Source organism: Coturnix japonica, chromosome 17, assembly GCF_054131305.1.
Source record: "Coturnix japonica strain WE chromosome 17, WE-NBRP24, whole genome shotgun sequence".
In the NCBI taxonomy this organism is placed as follows: Eukaryota; Metazoa; Chordata; class Aves; order Galliformes; family Phasianidae; genus Coturnix; species Coturnix japonica.
The window spans coordinates 13,685,177-13,707,608 of NC_140679.1; the positions used below are offsets into that span (position 1 = coordinate 13,685,177).

Consider the following 22,432-nt stretch of genomic DNA (forward strand, 5'->3'; position numbering starts at 1 on the left):
GCCCCCAGTAACTCGATGCACTTTGTTAGGTCTCAATTAGGATGCAGAGGGAGCTCAGCTGTGGGTGGTGTTGGGACACCAGCTCCCATCCTCTTCCCTGGGGCTGCCCGGCTCTTTCCCAGCTGCTCACATGCTGGATGTGTCCCTGTGCTGCATCCTGGAGCTGGGTGAGCTGCTCACCCCTCCAGCAGCAAAGCCAGGGGTTGGTTGCATGGTGTAGGGAGCCTTTGCTTGGGGCAGCACTTTGGGCCAGGTTGGAGTGTCCTGGCAAACCCCAAACCTTGTGGAGCTGATGAATTGCTGAGCGATTCCACGTGGAGCTCAAGGCATTCAGTGCTCAGAGCTCATGGTGGAAGGTGCCTGGGATGGAATGTTGCACCCAACCTGCAGTGGTGGCTGCCAGCTGGCTCCAGCCCCACCGCCACGATGGGCACGGCAGCGGTTTACATAACACAGGGCTTGCAAAACAAGCTGGAAGGCCTGGAAAATCCTCCTGCTGCTGTCAGTGCTCCAAGTTGCTGAACTTCCTGGTTGTTTCTGTAGATCTGATTATTTTATTTAGGGGGGTGAATGCACTGTGCACAGTGAAGAGGGCTGTTTGTGGTGTTTAATCTGTGCCTGCTCCTGAGATGGAAACTCGTTTTGCTGTTCACAAGAGGTTCTGAGCAGCTGCTCCCTGCCTTATAGGGCTCCTATATCCAATTAGCATTTTAGGAGCAGGGCCTGTCCTTGCTCTTTCCTTTGCTCATCCTTTGCAAACACGAAGTCACCGACATCCTCTGCAGCGTTCAATTAAATTAATGAATCCTATTAAAGTGTTCTCTGCTGCTGTTTGTGAATAGGTGACTAAGGGGAAGCCTTGTTGGGGGAGCAAGGAGCGAGGTCAGCACTTGGTAGTGCACTGAGCACGTGGTGAGGTTTGGCATTGACTATTCAGCATCCTGGTAAGCAGCACAATGAGGATGCAGGGATGGTTTTATTGCCAGGCAGCACCAGCCTTTCAGGGCTTGGATTTCTGTACCCTCCCTCCTGAGCTCCTTGTGGTTGGGTTCAGCTGCTTGTTGGCATTTCAGGAGGGGTTTGAGAGCCCGTCCTGAGTCATCCCCATCAATCTGCACTAATTCAGATGCTGACTCTGAAAGCTGCCCCTTAGAAACATCGACTGCAGCTGGGCTGAGGCAGCCGTGGTTATTGCAGTGCATCCTCTGGCACTTTGCATCTCCCTTCCCCTGCACACCCTGGCTTTGTATTGCTGGACATGGGGCTGTGACTGCAGCTCAGCAAACCGTGCTGCTTGTGTCCCAGCTCTGCTCCAAGTGCCACCTGGCAGCACTGGGCTGGATGGAGAAGCTCATTTGCACGGGGCTGTTAATTCTCTGTATGTTTTAATCTCCGTGACCATCTGTGTTCTTGCCCTCGCTGGGGAGATGGAAGCTCGTGGGATTTATTCAGGGAGGTGAACACATAGAGGGCTGTTTGTTTTGTGTCTGTTGAAAAGTGCCCCGGGTCAAAGCAGGACAGCCTCATTAGCTCTGGGAACGGCTGTTCCCGTGTCTCCAGGCAGGGAGGGCTCTGCGTGGCAGCAGCTGTCCTGGAAACATGGGGGGCTTCATCAGTGCTTTCCAGCAAGGCTCTGTGATGGGTTTGGCTGGTGCTGCGGGTTGGTTTGTGAAGAAGGAACGTGCTAAAGCACCTCTGTCCTTCCTTAGAGCCCAGCCCAGGCTGTGTCAGCCCTTGGGGTGTGACCAGCCCTCTGCCCTGGTGAGCACCATGGGTGGAGATTGGATGTGGGCTTTGGTCAGACTCTGGGCAGGTGTTTCCATTGAGCACCACACTCAGGGCACTGGTACCTGTGGTGGGGCTGCAGTAGCATCTGCAATGAGACTTGTGTAGGCTGCTGCTGATGGAACCTTGTTTGCAAGCAGCACCTTAAGTCTTGCTCTTCTTGGCTTCTCATGTTTGTGGGCTGGGGCTCTGCAGCTGCTTGCGAGGGTCCTCATTGGGATCAGTGTGTCTGTGCAGGTCCATGAGGAATGTCCTCCCTATGGGGCAGCAAACCCAGCACTCATCCAACCTGGAGGGAGCTGTCTGTGCTCTGTAATTAAGCTCCATTCTGCTCCTGTTTACCCTATAATGAGTCCTCCTGTGGACACGCTCTTTGCAGCCTCTGGGTCCCGTGTGTGGCTTAGAAACTGGAGGTTGCTTTCCATGAGAGCTGCCTGCAAAGGGCAACTCCAAATCTCCATCAGCTCTGTCCCATTGAAGTGAGCTGTGTGGGCTGGGAACCGCTGACTTTAAAGGTTTTTTGACTGTACTTTAATGGAATGTATCCTTGATGGTATGAATTGGTCTGTGAATGTACATCCCATCTCTTGCTTACTTATATGGGGATGACCGTCTGCTGTTCATACAGGTCCTGGATTGCCCCCAAATGGCCTTTGGATGGAGATGCTGCCCCAGCCTTCAGCTGAGGCTGCTTTTTAAGAGCTCCCTTTGCTTGCTGGGCTCTGACACAGCAGATAGGAACCTTGAAATCAATCAGCTCTGTACTGAAATCCCCCTGCTCCAGCTCTGAGGGCTCCCAAGCTCACCAGAGATGACAGCACAGGGATGGTCACACTGTGGTGGATGCGATGGTCCATGGACACATCCACATCCCAAAGGATGGGGATCAACCTGTGCCCTTCACTGTGCAGCTCAGTGTCCCTCCCACATGTGCTTGTGTCAGACCATACCCTGGGCTAAGGACCATTTGAGGGTATTTTAAGGCTCTGTTGTGTGCCCAGCAGAGCACACTGCTGGCCTGGCTGTAGCTGAGAGACCCGTTGCTCTCTTGAATCTTTTCATTTAGTTAATGATCCTTTTGTTGAGAGGATTAGGGTTTAGAGGCCTCTGGCAGAGTGTTAATTAAATTAGGTCTATGGGTGTTTTGTTGAGTTCTCAAAGCCCACTAGAGGGCTCAGTTGAAGCCCTTTGGAGTTGGAGGGCTGTGCCAAGTCCACCCCCAGCCTGTTGAAACCTAAAAGAGGAGTTGGAAGTTATGCAAGGCTGTAGGAGCCGGGGTTGAGCTCATTGCTGCTCCAGCCCAGCTGTGCCAGGGGGCACCTGAGCCACACAGACACCCTGCATTGCTGCACCCCGCATTGCTGCAGCACACCGAGCACAGGACGGCGGTCTGAGCTCCTCCTGCTTTATCAGCATTGGGTAACAGGCTGATTTATTAGTTGTTTTTTTTCCCCTTCTGCACTCGGTGTTTACATTTCTAAGAAGTGGCCCAACGTGATCGTCCGGTTCCACCTGCTGTTCTGAGAAAAGCCAGATGCTGTGCTTCACTTACGCGAATGAAGTACGAATAGGAGCACGTTGTGGCTGGGGGGGTATTTGCAGCATGTGAAGGGCTTTTCTTGTGGGGCTGGAACTGCTCACTGACCGCTGTCTCTTCTCCTTTCTCTCCTATGCACTGCCCTGCGATGGATCCTGGTGCCTGGCCTGTGTGTGCTGCCCTGCTGCCTCGTCTCTGGGTAAGTCCTGCTTCGGGGAACAGCTGAAATGAAGCCCTTGGGCTTTAATAACGAGCTGCCTTCTTTCTTCTGGTTGTTTAAATAAAGTGGGATTTATCGTGTGTATGTGTGAATGTTTGAGATGGTGAAAGGCATTTCATATAGCAGCGGCCGGGCCAGGAGTGTGAGATGGAGCTGTTTGTGTAAGCTGCTGAGCACTGACCCTGAGCTTGAAATGTCCCTGGTAGCAGCAAGCAGCATTCCCTGTTTCTCCCCAAATTCCTCCCAAGAGCTGCTGCTTCTATAGTTGTATAAGAGCCTCCCTGGAGGCTGCAGCTGTGCTGGGTTCCCCCAGGGTAGAAATGCATCTGTGTGTGGCTTTGCAGGGAGCAGCCTGGGGCTTTTCCTGCAGGAGCTTGAAGAAGTGCCCTGGGTGCTGATACTTCCAGCTTATGGTCATGGAGATCCTTCTTTGCGTGGGGGGAAATCCTCTCGGTGCAGCGGGTTTGTGTGGTCTCTCAGCAGGGGTTTGGTGGCTGAGAAGGCTGTGGAAGCAGATGGTTTGATTCTGCACTCAGCATTATTACACAGGGAGGGCTGGAGGTGAATCAGACCCAAGTATGAACCTGTTGTTCTTACACAGAACCCAGTGAAGTGCTGTCTGTGTGACTGTCTCCTGTTCTGAACGAGTGGTTTTTGCTACTGAGTCTCTAAGAGAAGGATAATTAATGAACCAGAGAATCTGCCTTGATCAGAGGTGCCGAGCTGCCACCCAAACCCCAAGCAGTCATTTGGATGCAGGATAAAACCCTTCTGCACAAGAGGTTTAACTGGGAGAGATGCAGGCAGCGTGTTTGCCTGGAGCTGGAGTTTAAAGAAACATATTAGCAAAATGCAATGTATGTCTGTCAGTATTCCTGCTGCTTGGGGTATTGCCATGATGGTAGAGGAAACCTGGTGTTAATCTCGGTCAGCAAACAAGGCCAAGTGGTATCTTGTTCAAAGATAAAGGCTCTGTGGTGCAGTTTACAGGGATAACCCTGACCCTTACCTGGAGAAATCAGATGGCTCAGGTTGGCTTCCATCCTTAAGCCTGGCTTATCTCTGAGGTGAACACAAAGTACATGGGAGCTGTAGCAGGTCAGTGTCTTTTCCTGGCCTTGCAGTGCTGAGAGTACCACCATCAGCTTCTAGGGGGAGACGTGAGAAGAGCTGGGGAGCAGAAACAGACAAGGGTTGAGTTGCAGGAACAGCAAGAGGAACCTGTGGCATTTGGGGTGGTGCTCTGGACCTTCACATACCTCGCCATCATTTGAGATCTTCAGTGAGGTCAGGGGAGGTGTGTGCTGGTGGAAGAATGTTCAGGGCTGTTTGTTGTAGAGGTGTGTCCTTCTGTGTGTTGGCTCTGGTGGTGCTGTGAGCTGCACGTTGTCATCTCGGTGTTTACCTGCTCATGAAATCGTTTCTCTCTTGCTTAATTGACTGAGGTATTCTCCTAGCGAAGGTTCTTGCTGCATGGAGCTGTTGAACAGCTGTTATGTTGTTGTAAACTTGGGCCTTCCTGTCATTTGTATTCCAAGTGTAGCTCAAAGAGGAAGAGCAAATGAGGTCTTTTGCTTTTCTGCCTTCCAATGTTCTGCTCAAAGTCCCTCCTGGCACTGGGGCAGCGGGGCATCCCTCCTGTTTGTCCCACCCCATCAGAAAAGATGGTCAGAATCCAAAGCAGCGTCAAGTTCTAGGGCTGGCTTTAACTGCTTCCACTTCAGCGCTTTGCAAGGCAGTGAAACACTTCTCATTGTGTCGTTTAAAATAGCAGCGCTGCCTTCTGAATTACCATCTAATTAAATGAAAGCAAAAAAACAACAACACAACCAACCCAACAAAAAAAAAACCTCAAAGCGTGTGAGCTTTCTGTATCCCTTGTTGCATAAGAAAAGCTGTTTGAGTTGACCTAAAAATCAACATTGCAATCCAGCCCTCACTGAGATGCTTTGCTCCCAGCTCTGTGGGCAGCTTGCAGCAGTTGCTACTGTTCTTGGAGAGCCATTCACACAGTGGCAGCTGCGAGCCCTCTTCAAAACAGTTACTCCCTTGAGACTCGCTTCCCTCCTCCTTGATGGCTGCAGGATCCCTGCTGTGGAGGCAAATAATTAGAAATAAAAGATGGCAGCTTAATGATTATTAGCTTCTTTCTGATGCGGTGGAAGCGGGACGAAAGGGGGAGATCTGGTTTCTGCAGCTATTGCTGCATCTCTCCCTCGGCAGGTTTGCTGTGTGCACCGTGTTAACTTGCAGCTGTGCCTTTGTGGAAGCACAGTGTGTGTTCAGTAACAAACCTTTTTCGCAGGGTGACTGTCAGCATTTAGTTGTGGCAATGGCAGCGGTTCAGCTGAAGCTCCTTCCCCTCCTGCTTTATCATCCATACTCACAGCTTTCCTCAGGCCTTCTGATTTCCCCTTTCCTCCTGGTCCCAGTGCTTGGGTTCTGTCCATAAATCAGATCAGCTTCAGGTTCCTAAAATGAGCAGGGAAATATACAACCTTCAATAAAGCCCAAAACGCCCTATTTTGTAAAGCTTCACAGAAACTGGTGGCGATGTGATGCTGCCCTCTGGGATTCTGCCCTATTGATATCAATCTTTTTGAAGCTGGTATCCATGACTGCCATTTTCAAAGGTTAATATACTGTATTTCAACTGAGCTTAGAAGTCTTTCTTTTCTTTTTTGGTCCCCTTTCATTTGTGATATGGAAATGTGCACCAATTAATCACTGCGCACCTGCAGAACTGCCTCTCTCAGCAGGCTCTGGCTGTGCTGCATTAGGCTGTGGGATCATCTGGAGAGAGGACTCGGGGCGGTGACAAATCTGATCCCGTTAGGAGCTTAAGACAAACCCTGCAAGGTCCAAGGAGGTGGGTGGGGGAGCAGCACTGAGCAGAGCGCTTCAGTTCTTGTTTATGGGAGAAATGAGGTGGGCTGTGCTCCGCTTACAAGCAGTATTTGCTCCATGGTGAATGTCTCTGGGCAGGTATCCCCCATTAATGTGCAGGTCCAGCTTCTATGTGATGTTTTGCTGTAGGTGAGAGGGCTCTTTTGAGCACCTGGCTGTAGCTTGCTGCTCCTTTGACATTGCTCTTCCATAACATGGAACATGGTTGCTTCCCTCTATCTGCTGAAGTAGAATGCTCAGAGCTGAGGGATGCTCTGCCCAGCCTGGGGGAGCAGCAGTGCAGAGTCCGATCTGTGCTTGAACAATCTGTTGTGAAAGCTGCACCTCACCGTGGGGGGGGAGAAGCTGCAATGCAAACCACGCTCACCTTCCTGGTGTTGTTTAAGCTGCCTCACCTTGCTGCAGTTTGACTTCTCAACCGTGCAAGGAGTAAATCAGCCACTGACGTCCTTTGTTTGTGGTACGGCTCTTCTGTGTCCCTGCCTTAGAGCTGGTCCCTAGGTGGCACTAACTGTTATTTTTAGGTTTGTTTCAACAAAGGCTGCATAGCTGAGCGTGTCCCCTGCTGAAGTGACAGCTGTGTCCCTGGCCAAGCTGGCTGCTTGTGTTTGGTGTAGAAGGCTGGCACAGGGCTCCAGTGTCCTGCTGCCCAAACACAGCGTTTTTAGCAGCATCTCCTGGTATTTGTAGTGATGGGGAAGGAGCAGGGGCACGCCATGAGCACGTTCCTCTTGTTTCTGGTCATGTCTTCTTTCCACAAAGGCTGTTTGGGAATGAAAAAGTGGGAAATGATTGAAATGAGGGTGTGCTCATGGCCTGATGCTATGTCGTATCTTTTCTGCTGGCTCTTCCCATGGCAGCCCCACACTGACTCTGTCTTGAGCATGCACTAGTTGTACTCACAGCATTGCTTGTCATCCATGCACAGGGGTTTCTAAGCACTTTTTAGCTCCTTTAAGTGCAGCCACTTGAATGTTTAATACCTCCTACCCAAACTTCAGGGGGAAAGCATCTCCCTCTCAGCATAGAAACACTCACCATATGAAAACTCAACCCTGCCATCTTAAGCTGACCTCCTCTAATCTTTACATGGGGCATCTTGGCAGAAACATGCTTTGCACGCTGCCTCTAAGCCCTGGAACAAAGCTGACTTTCCAGGGAGCTGTTCCTTTTGCTGGCACACAGCCTGGACAGATCCTGTCCTCCTGTTTCATTCCTCCTCCTCCTTGGAGCTGCTGTGCTGTGTAGCAAAACAGTGTATCAGATTAGGTTTAAAAATCAGATTGGGCTTAAAAATCACCATGGTTCTAGGGCTGCAGTCCCTATGTGTAGAGGAAGCAGCCCAGCTTTCCCCCCTGCCCTCCTCATCTCCCCATATACACCAACCCAGCTCCAAAAATACAGAGTGGCTGGATTCTCACGCCCACTAAAAACTAAAGAACATGTGGTTTTAATTGTGCACCGACAGCCTTTAAGTGGCACAACTCCTGTGGTTAAAAACAATAAAAGGAAAATCCTCTAACAGAGGATCCACATAGAAAAAGAGCAGGAGAAGCAGCTTGGATTGAAGCACAACTTGGTATTTGCTGCTGTGCTGCCAAGTGGATTCACAATAGCAAAGTTAAGGCTGTTTGACTATGGAGAGTGTGTTGGGCCCTTTAATAACCTGCCCAACATGGAGCTGCTTGTTGCTTTAGGAGGGGGTTTATCCCTGCAGCAACGTTTGGTACAGAGCTGGGTGAGCGTGGATATCCCAGGCTGCCATTGCTATGCACACACATTGTAGTAAAGTGATGCTGTTCCTTTGTGACCCTGTGAATATTTCTTCACTTTGCAGTTGGGGTTGAATTACCACAGGCTTTTTCTTTTGCTGTCTACCACTAAATCACTGTTTTACACGATGCTCGTGAAGCCAAAGGGAGATTTCCTTTACGCCTCATCCCTCTGCTATCGGCCAGCTCTGCACTGCTGATGGTGACACTAAATGTGGGATGAGGAGCCAAGGGCAGAGGGCCAGCAATGGCACAGCAAAGCCACCTGCTCTCCTCCCACCTTGTTTGCTCTGTGAAATGGCTGCTGCTGCCTTCAGGATGCTCACTTGCTAAGCAAAGTGGCACAGAAACTGAATGTACCTACTGTGGCTGCAATACATACAGTATTACAATACATACAGTACCAGCTTGCTTAGAATAGTGGCCTATGGATGATCCAGTTGGCCAGCTTCCTTTCTTTGTTTTCCTATAGGGCTTGGAGTGATCCTGACTATTTCTTCATCCTAAATTCTCTTTGCTTTGGGGGAGGAAGCACCGATAGCAGCGTTCCACATAGTTCCTTTGTTTAGACTGGGAATTCCTCATTTAGAGCAGCTCCTCGGGGTATGGAGGGCTACGTGAAGTTTATTATTTGTGCTTGTAATGCTTTGAACGCATTGTCCATCAGCAAAGTGGGAGCCCTGTGTTAATGCACAAATCCTACCAGCAGGGCATCAGATCACCTTATAAAGGGTATTTTTATGAAGAACTTACCTCAGCTGGAGCTAATCTGGTGCCGTGGAGCAATTAAGGTGCTGCAGGCAGACTTAGAGCTGTTTGCTAGAGCTGTGTGCTCATCACACACACACAGGTTGGGTGCTGTGCATCAGTCCTGCTTGCTTTGCATGGAGCAACCCCACAGCAGCCCTTCAGCTTCAAAGGGACGGCTCCTGCCTTCCAGATCACAAACAAATGCCTGGCATGGATGTAATTCCTTTCCTTAGTGCCATATGTGGCAGCTGAATACCAAGAAATCCTGACTTATTGAAATAATTCCCCATCTCGAAGGGACTCCTATGAGCGACTTAAACCAGGGGAGGGGGGGGGAGTTCTTTAAATACCTGCAATATTAGCAAACTGAATTTAGTGAAGAATGCAAGAAATGTCCATTGCTTCCTATGAGGTTTCCGAGGTCACTTTGGGGCTGTGCAGGAAGGAAGAAGCGAAGCTTCACCACACACACACATTGTTTGAGCTGCTGTTTGGACACAGGGGAGGATTTTGGGTTTAAATCACGTTGAATTAAGCAACAAAATCATTTTCAGAGCGGCTTTTGAACCCCATCAGCCCAGGTCCTTCCTGGTCTCCCTGAGGTAACTCCTCACTCTCTCCCTCAGAGGCCGCGCTCCTCAATCTGGGTCACTGAGGAGCCCGGCCGCTTGGGATATAATGAGGCGAGGACGCTTTTTAATGCCTTTCCCCGTTGAAACCGGCTGTGTGTGAGCACATCCCGGTCCCTGGGGGCCGTAACACCGCCAGGGCTGTGAGGGATCGGGGCTGTGAGGGAGCGGGGCGGACAACCGCACAGCTCGGACCCCGAGGGGGAACTGAGTGTGTGGGGGTGAACGCAGCCGCTCCCCCCGCCCTCCCCGCCAGCCGCCTTTTCCCTTCGACCAATAGGAGCGCAGCGCGGCGTCCCGCCCCCTGAGATCCACCAATGGGAACTTACTACAGTGTTGTGGGTGGGGGCGGGACCGGGGGCAGAGCCAGAGTGCGGGCGGGAGGGCGAGAGGAAGGTTGGGGGGACGCTGCCGGCGGGATCGGATTGCTTGGGTTCGGTTCGGCTCGGCTCGATTCGGTTCGACTCGATTCGGTTCGACTCGATTCGGTTCGATTCGGTTCGGCTCGTCCCCGAGGCAGCGCACCGAGGGCTCATCTCGGGTCCCCGGTGCGCTGCGTGAGGAGCAGCAGAGGCGGGTGGGTAAGTGCGCGCGTTCACGCGGGGCCGTGTGCGCGTGCACGGTGCGGCCGGGCTCGCGCCGTTGTGTTTTGCACGGCGTGGGCGCTTCGGTGCATGCGTTGTGTGTGTGTGCACGGCGTGCGTGCGTGCTGCGTTGTACGCGGGCGTGCACTGCGTGGGTGATGCACGCGTTGCATGTGCGTGCTGTGCAAGCGCTGCGTGTCTGCGGTGTTGCTTGCACGGTGCTGGCTGTGTGTGCACGGGTGTGACGAGCGTGCACTGCACAGCCTGCATGTGTGTGTGTGTGTGTGCAATGCTGCAAGGCCACGGCTCTGCAGGAGAGCAGTTGGCAATGGGGTGGATGGATGGATGGATGCACCTGCAGCACAGCACTGCTGGCTTTTCTCCCTTGCAATGCAAGGTTTGCAGTGTTAGAAGGGCTGGGAGGGAGCTGACGTTGAGGTGTGTGATGTGTTGCATTTGCTGCTTGCAAAACTACTGTCCCCCCCCACCCCCCGTACAAAGCTTCATGTGCTTAGAGCTCAGTTCTTCAATTGTCCCAATTCCAACGCAGATTTTAGTTTCGCTTTTCAATAATCAGCATCAAATAATCCCTATGGGGTGAGACCTGCAGGGTCTCCTGCTCTGCTGCTCCATGTGGATGTGGAGCTGCTCTATGTGCCATGCACTGGCAGCTCACTCAGTGTTCATGGTTGTGGTTGTGGGGATGCTCTGCTTGCAGACGCTGCTTTTATTGGATGTTGTGTGCAAATGGTGCCAACCTGGAGCACCGCTGTGTGCATCTCTGCTGTGGGTTGGTGTGAATTAAGGCTGTGGGGTCAATGATTTTATGCTGACATGGCACAGTGCCCCATGCACTCTGTGTTCTGGGGTTCTCTATCAAACATCATCTGCTGCTGAGGTTGAATTGGGAGAAATACAAGGCTTCTTACTTTTAAAGCCGGATCAGACGTAGCAAACAGAGAGAAATATCGAGTGTTTTTTGGTTTTTAGTTCCTTAGTCCAGCTTAGAAGAACAGAAAGAATTGCATTATGCTCATGATGTGCACCAAATCCCCCCCTGGAGCGCAGCAGCACAGATGGGGGGCAGCATCCCCAGCATCTCCATTGGGGATATAGGGGCAAGATCTCTGTGCTGCCCCTCTCTGAGCACCCTGTGCTGCTCCAGCCCAGAATTGCTTCACCAATTGCACTCCATCCCGGCAGTTCTGGATGTGATGCTTGCAACTTGACAGCATTTGATTTGGGTGAAAGCAGCAAAACACACCGTGTCTGTTCCCATTCTCCATTTGCTGAGCAAATATTGAAATGGATGCGAAGCGGGGTTGATAGATGCTGTGGTTCCATGGCGAGAAGCCTCGTTTACAAATTCATTCATTAGTGATCAAAGCGGGGCTGTGCTGAGCAGCTCCAAGGCATTGAGCCCTGGGGTGTCAGCTGCTCTGCTCTGATGTGAGCATAGGGATGTGGCCTGTGTGTGTATGGGGGGGTTAAGTGGGAGATGTGTGTGTGCTCTTTATCTTGTAGGTCTCTTCCAGCCTTGCTGATGCTGTGATTCTCTGCTTGCTGAGTCCTGGCAGCAAAGGGCAATGGAGTGGAGCAGTTAGACATTGGTTTATTGCGAGGGGTCCTTCATAGGGGTACTACAGCAGTCCTATAGCAGTTCTTAATCACCCTTTGTGCTTTGATACCTCTGAATTTACCTCCTTTTCCCCAGCTGCACTTCTTCCCAATGCAACTTTTCAGAGCATCAAGAGGTGCCAACGCTCCCACTGCTCTCACCTGGGTCTGTGCTGTCCCACCTTCCCATATAGGAGGGTTAGGGTTAGGGTTAGGGTTAGGGTTAGGGTTAGGGTTAGGGTTAGGGTTAGGGTTAGGGTTAGGGTTAGGGTTAGGGTTAGGGTTAGGGTTAGGGTTAGGGTTAGGGTTAGGGTTAGGGTTAGGCAGCCCCATGCTGTGCTTTCTATATCAAGTGGAGCTCATAGTCGGGGCTCAGCGATGTTTTGCAATCCTTGTTCTGCTCTCCTGGTGCTTTGCTTTCCTTGTAATCCTCTGTAGATTAAGCAAGCAGAATGCATCAAGATTCTGCTGTATCCTTCTCATCTGTTGCTCTGTTCCCATCAGTTCTGTGCTTCCTTAAGTTCCCAGGAGCTGGAGTTTGCAGCGTGGTGGGGATTTGTGTCTGTCCATCGGGTGGATTAGGTCGGAACGTCCACGGCTTGCAGTTAATCCAGATTTATATTATTAGTTTCCTTACGCTCAGTCGGTTGTTTACTCCTGTTTGCTGTTTATTTTGCTTTTGTAACGCTGCCGACATTGTGCATCAAAGCAAAATACTCGTAATTCTGCACTCAATGCCTTTCTTATTTTTATCTTTTAATTTATTATTATTATTTTAATGCAGCGGTTCCACAAAGAGTGAGCACTGTGTGTGCTCTGGGTGTGAGCAATTGCACTCCGTTGGGTTTTGCTGCAATTCTGATACACTCTTCTATGCAAACTTGCTGTAGCTGTTGCATTTGCAGCATGCACGTCCCCATTGCTGTCCTGCTGAGCTGCACAGCATTCTAACTAGTGCTGCTAAGGGGGTCTGAGCCCCCCATAACCCCTGAGCTCAGTGCTCTGCAGGGCTCTCCCTTCCATCTACCATTAGGACTGAGTGCTGTGTGCTGCCAATGCATCAGCCTGGCGTCCAGCAGGTTCAGACCATGCACTGATCTACACCAAGCTTGCAGCCTGCTGCACATGCATTGGGAGAAGCCTCCCTGCTTAAACCCAAGCATGGGCTCAGCATGCAGCCCAGCCCAGGGTGCAGCTTAGCAGCAGCAGCAGCTTTGGTCTAGTTGGCAATTTCTATGAAATACACAATTCCTTTGAACAGGCAGGTCACCCGTTGTAGGCTGATTATATCCTCCCCTTCCCCGCCCCACGTCATGCGTGTGTGTGAGAGAGATAATTAAAAGCTTTTCGTTAAATAAATGACTAAGCTGCTCACGGGCTGCAGAGCAGAACCCTGGGAAGCAGAAGATGGTGCAGGGCTGCTCCTCCTGCCTCCATCACCTCCTATGGGTGCACTGAAAAGCCTTCACCCTCTGAGTGCTGGGCATTGCTGGGTTGGTAACACAGCTTAGCTGAGCCCTGCTGCCCTTGGCTGGGTGTTATTCTCCTCCTGCAGCCCCCTGCTTTGCTTGTTGCCTTCCAGCTCCTGAACTCATTGAAGGAAGAAGATCTAGCATAGCTTGCAAAAGAGCAGCAAGGATTTGTTTTGCAGCTTGGATTTGTTGCAGTTCGGTTTTGGAGCAGAGGCAGCGAGCCCCGGAGCTGCTCCACCAACCTTCAGTCCTCTCTGCTCTTATCTCCAGCTGCCAACTTGAAAGCAAACGTGTGCAATGAGAACCTGGTGAGAGACACACCGAGAGCCGGAGCGTAGAACTGAAGTGTGGGCTGCCTGCTGGCAGCTGCAGAAATAACTTTCATCTGTGTACAAACCAGAAGCGTTTGGGGCTCAGGGAGGAGTTGGGCTGCAACACAGGATGGGTGTTTTCAGCTCGAGGTCTGTTGGGTGTTTGGTTTCTATCTGTCTATAGTCTGAAGGCTTTGAGGGCTTCCCTGCTTTCTTGGGGAGGTGAAACAGCCAGGAAGAGAAGCTCGTTTGGGAGGGAAGAATCCAGGCTTGGTGTTGCTCTTCCATTCATTCCCACATGCAGCCAGGCCCTATGGTGTGTTCAGATGTGCTGGAAAGAAGCTCTTCCAGGTGCTGTGCTTTACAGTTAATTAACAGGCACTGGGAAAGGGTCACCTAACAAGGAGTGATGGCATCAACATGGGAAGGGTGTGCTGGATTCCTCTGCCCGTGGCTGCTCCTGTTTCCATCATGCGTCATAGAGGAGAGCTTTGCTCTGGGGCTGTTGTTCTGTGTTTTGTTTCTGCTGTTTCCCTCTTGCCCACCTAACTGCTCTCTTCAACAAACGCTTCCTGTGTTTACGTGCAGCTCTCTCTGCTCTGTTTGTTCCTGCCCGTGCACTTCCTTTCCCTCCCCCAGGATGTGGCTGAAAATCATACAACACAATCACTGAGGTTGGGAAAGACCTTTAGGACCATCAACCCCAACCCATCCCACCATCCCCATAACCACAACCCTCAGTGCCACCTCCCTGCAACCCTGGAGCACCCCAAACACCCAACCTGCCCCTCTCCCAGTGCAACTCAAGGCCTTTCTGCTGCCCCATCCATCAGTTCAGAGCCCATAAAGCACAATGGCTCTTGGCTTGGAAATGGGTTCATCTGATTCTGGCCAAGTGTGGGCTTTGTGCTGGAATTCCTCCCTCTCTGCCCTGATCCACTGCAGCAGAATCACTCCTCGAGACGTTCTGTCATTGGTTTAAAGCGGAAAAGCACAAATGTTTTTTGTGCTCCTTCAGCTGGAAAACACCACCCGAGCTTTCCTACCAAATCTGGGATTTGGGAAGTGGTGCATAAATGCAGCCAGCTGCTCCATAGGGCTCAGCACAACCATGAGCTCCAGCTCAGCCACATTTATCACTGCAGGAGGAAGCAACTGGACGCTGGGTGGCTTTTGTGTGCATTTCTGGGCTGAGCTCGATGCCTCTTTGTTGCATTTGCTTTCCCACCCATTGCCTGGGTGTTGTGCAGTCACTGGCTGCTCTTTGGGTGCATGGTTTGCATGCTGCAGGCACTTGGCAATGAGTCACAGAGCCCAAAGGGTGCAGGGTTCATGGGAGGGCGAACCCAAGTCTTTGTTCAAGCTTAAAGCGAAGGGTTATAACTCAGAGATGATCTCGATGTATTGGTATTGGCATTGATGAGCTTGTTTAGCAGCAGGTTCAGAACTAAGGCTTGTCATTTGTTGCTTGTCCAGAAAAATCTGCCTTTGCCTCTCCAAGCAATGAATTGTGTTTTCCAAGCCAGTTGGACTTGGAGCAGTGCAGATATTTGGCCTGGAAGTGGCTGGTTTGTCATGCAGGCTGTAAGTCTATGTATTACCTGGCACAGCCCTTATGGCTCTGTGTGGTTTCAATGCCCATCCCTGGCTGAACAGGAGCCCACTGAGGGCTGTGTCCCTCCCGTCCCATATATCTCTGTCATTTTGCAAAGGAGAGGCTCATCTCATCCATGGGCTCGTTGCAAGTGGAGCTCCTAACTGTGCTGGGTGAGCTCTGTAATTAATGTAGGCTCTTGAGTGCTGAGTAATTGGGAGCAGTAATTGGATGGGAGCTTAAGAGTAGGAGCACGGTTAAATAAACAGGCTCAGAAGTGTGATGGCAGCAGGTGAGATGCCTGGGAAGGGTAAATCCCAGCTCTGTGTGCTTCAGCAAGGAGTGCTGTAACAGAGCTGTGCTCAGCCAGGTTCAGAACCATCTCCCTGTGTTAGGGATAAGGTAATGGAATGTCCTTGTGTGCGTGTTATTGTCACCTCACTGAACCACTAGCAAAGAACAAGTGACCATTTCCTTTCAGCTGCACTTTATAAAGAGAACCCGCAGCCATTTCTTATGAGAAAATGCAAAGGAGGAAGCTTAAGGGTGCAACTGTTGGAGGACAGAGAGGCAGCTTGCACGGGCCATCTGTCTGCTGGAGACGGGTGAGATCACATTGGCTTTTTGCTCTCTTCACCTTTTCGCCCTGGCGTCGTTTGAAGGCTCTTCTCATCGCAGCTCTGGCCCTAACAATGATACCGACAGAGCTTGCAGAAAAGAGGATTTGTGTGGCATTTTGTTCTCTTGTGCTCCGTGAATGTGGATTTCAGCAATATTGTTCTGCGGGCTCCGCTGTCGGTGAGAAGCGCCGGCCGTGTGTCTGGTGCACATGGGGCACGTGGGGTTCTGCCTCTAGTGCTGCTATCAGCTGCATAGGAACAGCAGGTTTCAAATGATGAGAGCAATGTCTGTTCTTCATCTCCTGCAGGGTTTGGTGCATGATCCATCCTGGAGCTGCTCTGGGTCCCTGTAGATGTGTGGCTCTCAGCTGGTCCAAGAGTCATTGGGCAGTGAGGCTTCTGTTGGGCAAGAGGCAGTTGCACAATTGGGGTTGAGATGTTAAAAAAGGGAAAAATAAGCAGAACTTCTCAAACACTTCACGCTGCCTTTCTGTTATTTAGTGCGTGCATATAAACGTGCAGGCTTTGGGTAGGGCTATTGTGAGACCTGGCTTGTAGAATGTATGTCAACAGGATGTTGAATGGATGAGAGGTGATGGCTTTAAGTTGTGCCACGGCTGGTTCAGGTTGGGTGTTAGGTAAAATCTCTTCTCCAAAACAGAATCACAGAATGACCCGGGTTGGAAGGGACCTCAAGGATCATGTAGTTCCAACCCCCCTGCCTGGCAGGGCCACCAAACATACACCTTTACTAGATCAGGTTGCCCAGGAGACCCCATAGATCCCCATAGAGACCCAATAGACACCCCATAGATCCCCATAGATCCCCATAGATCCCCCATAGATCAGGTTGCCCATGGCCCCATCCAACCTGGCCTTGAACACCTCCAAGGACGGGGCATCCACAACCTCCCTGGGCAGCCTGTTCCAGGGCCTCACCACTCTCCTAGTGAAGAACTTCCCCCTAACATCCAACCTAAATCTTCCCTCTTTTAACTTCAAACCATTTCCCCGTGTCCTGCTATTGTCAGCCCTTTCCAAGAGTTTACTCCCCTCCTGGGAGTAAGTTCCCTTCAGGTATTGAAAGGCTGCAGTGGGAATGAGGTAAACAGTGGGAATGCAATGGAACAGCTGCACAGGTGGTGGTGGAGCCTCCAACCCCATAGGAACCATGGAGATGTGGCACTGAGGGATGTGGTTATGTGCATGGTGGGATGGGTTGGGGTCCTTTCCAACCATAATGATTGAATGAAGTGGGCACACAGGACCCAGTAGCCATCCAGAAAGTCTCCTCTGACTGTAACCACGATGATGTATTTATTTTGATGGGGAGATACTAAACTAAACCTGCTGCGGTCTGTTTGGTTTCGCTTCTTTATTTGACTTGTTTGTTTAACATTACCCCATTTCAAGTGCTGTGTGCTATCTGCTGCCGTCGTCTGAGCCAGGAGCATCCCAACCTCACACCATGAGAGCAGGGAAAGCCGCTTTCAACTTCAAAGCTGTGCCCCAGGTTCCCTGTGGTCTGCCTGCAAATGTCTGCCTTTGCACTGAGGTTCTATTTAATGCACTCAGGGACACCGGGCTGCTGGTGCAGTGCTTAATGTAAAGTGAAATGGAGAAGCTGGGGGAGAAGGAGGGGGAGAGATGCAGAGGGAATGGGGAAAGCTCAGTGGGGAGACAAAGCCAGGGACAATTAATTGCCCGAGAGAGAAGCAGAGCAGCTGTGCTGGTGCAGGAGGAGGATGGGATGAGTGCAGCTGAATATGAGGATGGGAGAGGAGTGTTTGAGTGCATCTCACAGAGCAGCATTTGGACTCCTGCATGGAGGGGCATCGGGATCAGCAGCAGGACTGAGCATGGCTTGAGATGCACTGCAGTGCACTGTGCCAGTGTGCCCTCCTGCTGTGCTGGGGTGCCAAGAGGGGAATTGAAGGAGTAAAAAAGCTGCTTGAGAACCGCTCAGATGCAGCAGCAGTGCTGATATCAGTGCCTGCCCTAGCATTGAAACCCACATTAAACTCAGTGCTTCCCATACAGCCCCGGAGAGCTCCAAAAGCAGGGCAGCAGCAGCTGTAAATGGCAGCAAACAGCCCTGTCATGTGGGCGCAGAATGTGTCTGTAACTCTGCCCCTGCAAGCACTCAGCGTGAGCGCAGCTTCCTTTTCTGCAGTTCCAAGAAACCAACATTTGTGCACATTTCCTCCATGCAAATGATTGCAACATCTGTGAGCCACAGGGCTGTGCAGGAGGTGAGCAGAGCGGTGCTGTGCAGAGGATGGAGGACGCTTCCAATGGTCTCCAGCAGTGCAAAACATCTGCAGTGCCGTGCTCTCTTCCTTTATATATTTGTTTTATTCTGTGCTCTCTCTTCTCCCCAAGGTGATATTTCATGTCCTGCTTGCTGTTTGCTGCAGTCTGCCTCCCATGTCCCCGTGAGCCATTAGTGCATTAGGGCAGCAATAGGCACAATAATTCAAAGCAGGTGATCGTGGGCACCCCGTGGACTCAGCCCTAATGGCTCTGTGGGCAGGCAGAAGGTGGCAGCATCATTATTTTGTGCCCTCCTGGAGGATCAAAGGGATTCCTGACAGCTGAGCTACTGCAATGAACTGTGCCTCGTCCAGCCGTAACGGAGCAGCCAAAGTAACGGAGCTGGATGTGAAGGTGTCCCTCTATTCTATCCCTTGTGTCAGCATTGAACTGTAGCTTTACCTCTGCCAACTTAGAGCTGTGCTCTGCTCCCCCCCCCAGGCAAGACCCATGGTGATTTTACACTTCTGTGGCCACTGAGTACCTTAAAACCTGCTAGAATAGAAGAAGAGGTGATTATTTAATGCAAACTGCACGCGGGTTCTTGGAGCTGTGTTTAAATGAGTCCTGTTAAAGCTGGAAAAGCTGGTTGACATCTTGTGCTGTCAGCAGCAAAGAGCAGGGTGGGAAACGACAGGCAATTTTGATTCAAAGCCATCCTCAGTGCAAATGGTTGTTTGCAAATGTGTTGCATCAGATGTGTCGATGCATGTAATTAAGGAATGAAAACTGCTGCGTACCCCTAATTAAGGGGATTAAGAGGGAAAGCTGCCTGATTTCACTGCCAGGCTGGAAAAACAAACAAACACCCTGGTGAAATAACTGCAAGGCCAAGTGTCTGCTCTGGTGGTTCTGCCTCAGCCATAAACAGTGGTGAAAAGAGAAGCTCTGGGGGGGGGATGGCAGGGCTGAGCTGCTCTGTAATGTGTGTGTAATTGGCTCTTGAGCTCAGGAAAATATCTTTAATGACTGCTTTGATTTCTGTGAGTGGGGCAGAGGGCCACTGGGATGCTCAAGCTCCGGCTCTTCTTTGCACTATTGAAGAGCTGCGGTGCCCACTGCCTTGCATTGCATGCATGGAATGGGGAACACTCAGATGGGATCTGCTATGAGAATTAATGGTCCTGGTGGGATGAGAAGGGCTGCAAGGGGGGGTCACATTGTGCAGGAGGTGTTGAGATGCCAGCAGGACCTCCTGTGCTTTCCAATTTGTGAAGCCACTCTATGGGAGGGGGGACTTTGGGTTACAGAGCATCACAAGTGGTACAGGTGGGTGTTGTTGAGGCAGCCCTGAGTTTCTGAGTGTGTGTAATGATGATGTTGGGGGTGTCCTTCTGAAATGGTCTGAGTTTGGGCTCTTTGTGATGCTGTGAGTGCACAGTGCAGGGTTTGAATGAGAGCAGTGTTCTCCTGGGCAGCCTGAGTTAAAGGTGGGCAGCCCTTTCTATGGCGAGGGGTTTGGAACTAGGTGGTTTTAAGGTCCCCTCCAACCTAAGCCATTCTATGATAAGCACCCATCCCTGCTACCAGGAAGCACACACGTGTTTTCATTTAAATTTCAGTGCTTTGCTGATGAACAGAGCCCATGACTTCCTGCAAGGTGATGTCCAGGGCTGCAGCATCTGGGAGGGCTTCTGAGGATATAGGGGAGGGGCTGCAGCTCTGCTCCGTTGTAATGCACTTACTGCTCCATTTAGTCAGGTCATTGTTTAAGCCTGGTCTTCAATTTGACATAAATGATTTGCTTCCAGCAGATGGTAAGCTACTATTTTTTGCCCTCATTTAAATAGGAAAGCTGTAGGCTCCCAGAAGATGAAAGAGGGGCACGGTGCTGCTGACATACAGTAGATTATGAGGGTTGGTCTGGTGAGAATTAAATCCGGGCGGTTCCAATGTGCCATCTGCGTTGTGGCTGCTTTCCCCCCCACCTCCCATCTCACATTACTGCAGGCATCCCTTTTGTTCAGGACCCAAAGCATCAGCACCAGAAGCCAACAAATAGGGGATGCCTGTGCTAACTGTGCCTCTAATCAAAGATGTGTTGTGCGAGAGCAGTTATTTATTGCATGGTAAGCAGCACGGTCCTTCTGAATGCAAAACCAGAAGGAACGAGTCCCTCTGCATCCAGTGGCACACAAGAGCTGGAAAACCTGGTGGAAAAGCAATGGAGAAAATATATTTAAAACCCACTTTATATCTAAATAATCAGCAAAGAGAGCAGCAGAGCAGGAACCGGGCTCTTTGTGTCAGTCCTGCTGTAGAAATCCTGCATGGGAATGAAATGCTGTTGAGCAAAGATAGAAGGAATGGTCTCAAACAGCCTCTTGGTTGTGTGTCTTGTGAGCTTCATTGCTTTGGGTTGAGACTTTGAGAGCATAAAACTTGAACAGGAGAGAGGCAGCTGCCAGCCCAGGCAGGGCTCAGCTCTTAGAGCAAGATGCTCCATTGCACTCCATGGGTCATCAGTGCTGGTGGCTCAGTGCCACGATTCCATGTTTATTGGGAAGGGAAGTGCTCCTACGTGCCCATCTCCACATCCCCTGCCCTGGGAGGGGGATTTGGCTTGAGAGAAGCTGAGCTCTGATGCCATTCCTGGGTTACAGAGGAAAGATGTGGGGATGTTTATTGGGCTCCGACTGGTCCCACCTTTAGACACTGGGAGCACATTTGTAACTGCTTTGAAATCCAGGCAGTCAAACAGGCTGTTTCCAGAGATGTTAGTGATTAAAAGGAGAAAGCTACATCCAGAGGAAGTGTTTGTTTGGATGCTGTCTTGTTTACCACCTTGTTGAGGCTTCTCTTCTGCTGTTCTCTTCCTTTGCTCCTCATTTCCAGAGCCGTGATTCTGCCTTTTTGTTTTAAAGACAGCAGAGCACTATCTTGTTTGAACTGGGGAGCCCAGAACTGGACACAGCGTTCTAAATGAGGCCTGGCCAGGGCAGAGTAAAGGGGGAGGATCACCTGCCTGCTGGCCACGCTCATTTCAGTGCATCCCAGTATCCCAGTGGCTTTCTTAGCCCACTGATGTCTTATGGCCAACCTGTTGGTCACCAGCTCAAGTTGATGGAATGGGGGATGGAACTTAGGGGGTTTTAGAGATGCTGGCCCAAATGCAGCTCGACTCCAGGTCCTGCTGCTATGTGCTCCAATGCCCACAGGCCCAGCAGGCTGCCAGAAATCCCCTGTGCAAAAGCAGCATTGCTGAATTGTGCATTACTGGGGAAGGAAAGCCAGAGCGGGTCCCTAATGCTGCTTTGTTATAAACCACAGCTTTAGCAATAACATTAAGCTTTTGCATTAAATGCAGGGTTAGGGAGCTTTGGAAAGCTGGGAGGGCTTTGGTCTTTTAAGCGCTCTTGTTTATTTTGGCAATTAGTCGGAGCTGTATTAAAACTATTGGCTGCACCGAGATGTAGGAAGGTGACACCTTAACGTGTTGCTTAAGTTTGTGCTCTGTGGAAATGTTTGTGTGCTGAGGTTTGGGCTGGGGGGATTGGGAGGCATATTGGATTATATGCTATTTGCTCTGCGTAAGCAGTGGCAATTTCTTGCTGCAGATACATGTGATGCAGCGCACAAAGATTAGTTCTATCCTCTCTAAAGCATGATTATTTTAGGGCCTCTTTATACCTTAAATAGATATTCCCCGCATGTGATTTCCATCTTTCTGTGTCAACAGCCCAGGCTAAAGTTGAAATAAACATTGCATCAGCTTAATAACACAGCTCCGAAGAAATCTGCTCTCCATTATGGAGATTGTTTGGAAGCCTTTTAGTCTTAAATTTTTCAGATGTTTGATGGTGCAGCACAGAGGTCTCATGAATCCCAAAGTGCTTTCGGCCTCTTTGTGCTGAGCAGGGTGTTGTTTGTAAGTATTTGTGCACCCACCCCCTTTTTAGATCATTTTGAGGTTCTGCAGCAAGATGTGAGCAACACAGGTGGGCATGAAACTCCTGACCTAAAAGCAGCTCCTGTTGGCTGGGTGGGCAGGGGGATGCTGCAGTGCTGTGAGCCCCTGTGGGCCATGGCTTGGTAGGAGGAAGAACATCTCATCATGTCTGTGTCCTCATCTGCTGTGCATCCAGGCACTGTGCAAGAGGGGAAGGGGACTCACGAGGGAGTGGACCTCAGGACGACCATGTGGGCTCTGCTTCCCCTTTGCCTTGTTCCCAGATTTTAACCATTCTTGCTGTAGATGTGATGCCAAGGCATTGTCCAAGTGGTGAAGGAGCACGGGCGAGCAGCCATAGAGCTGCTTTCTGTCAAAACAAGATGAATGAGTTATTTGCTGTCGTATTTTGTAGGCTGGAATCAGCAGGAC

At 50.8% G+C, this 22,432-nt stretch overlaps 1 protein-coding gene across 50 annotated transcripts in view; it reads left to right on the top strand.

Annotated features, from left to right (window-relative positions):
* Positions 1-22,432, top strand: part of EPB41 (erythrocyte membrane protein band 4.1) — a 65,154-nt gene that overhangs the window by 1,633 nt on the left and 41,089 nt on the right. For 32 of the 50 annotated variants that reach the window (XM_085518443.1, XM_015883445.3, XM_085518447.1 and 29 more), the window contains exon 1: positions 9,969-10,177. The exons of 4 other annotated variants lie outside the window; for them this stretch is intronic. Coding sequence is in view for 2 of the 46 variants with exons in the window: in XM_085518435.1 (XP_085374561.1) it covers positions 3,550-3,593 (44 nt within the window). In the remaining 44 variants the exon portion in view is untranslated. 14 more of the 50 variants (XM_015883444.3, XM_085518457.1, XM_085518459.1 and 11 more) reach the window with 8 other exon arrangements.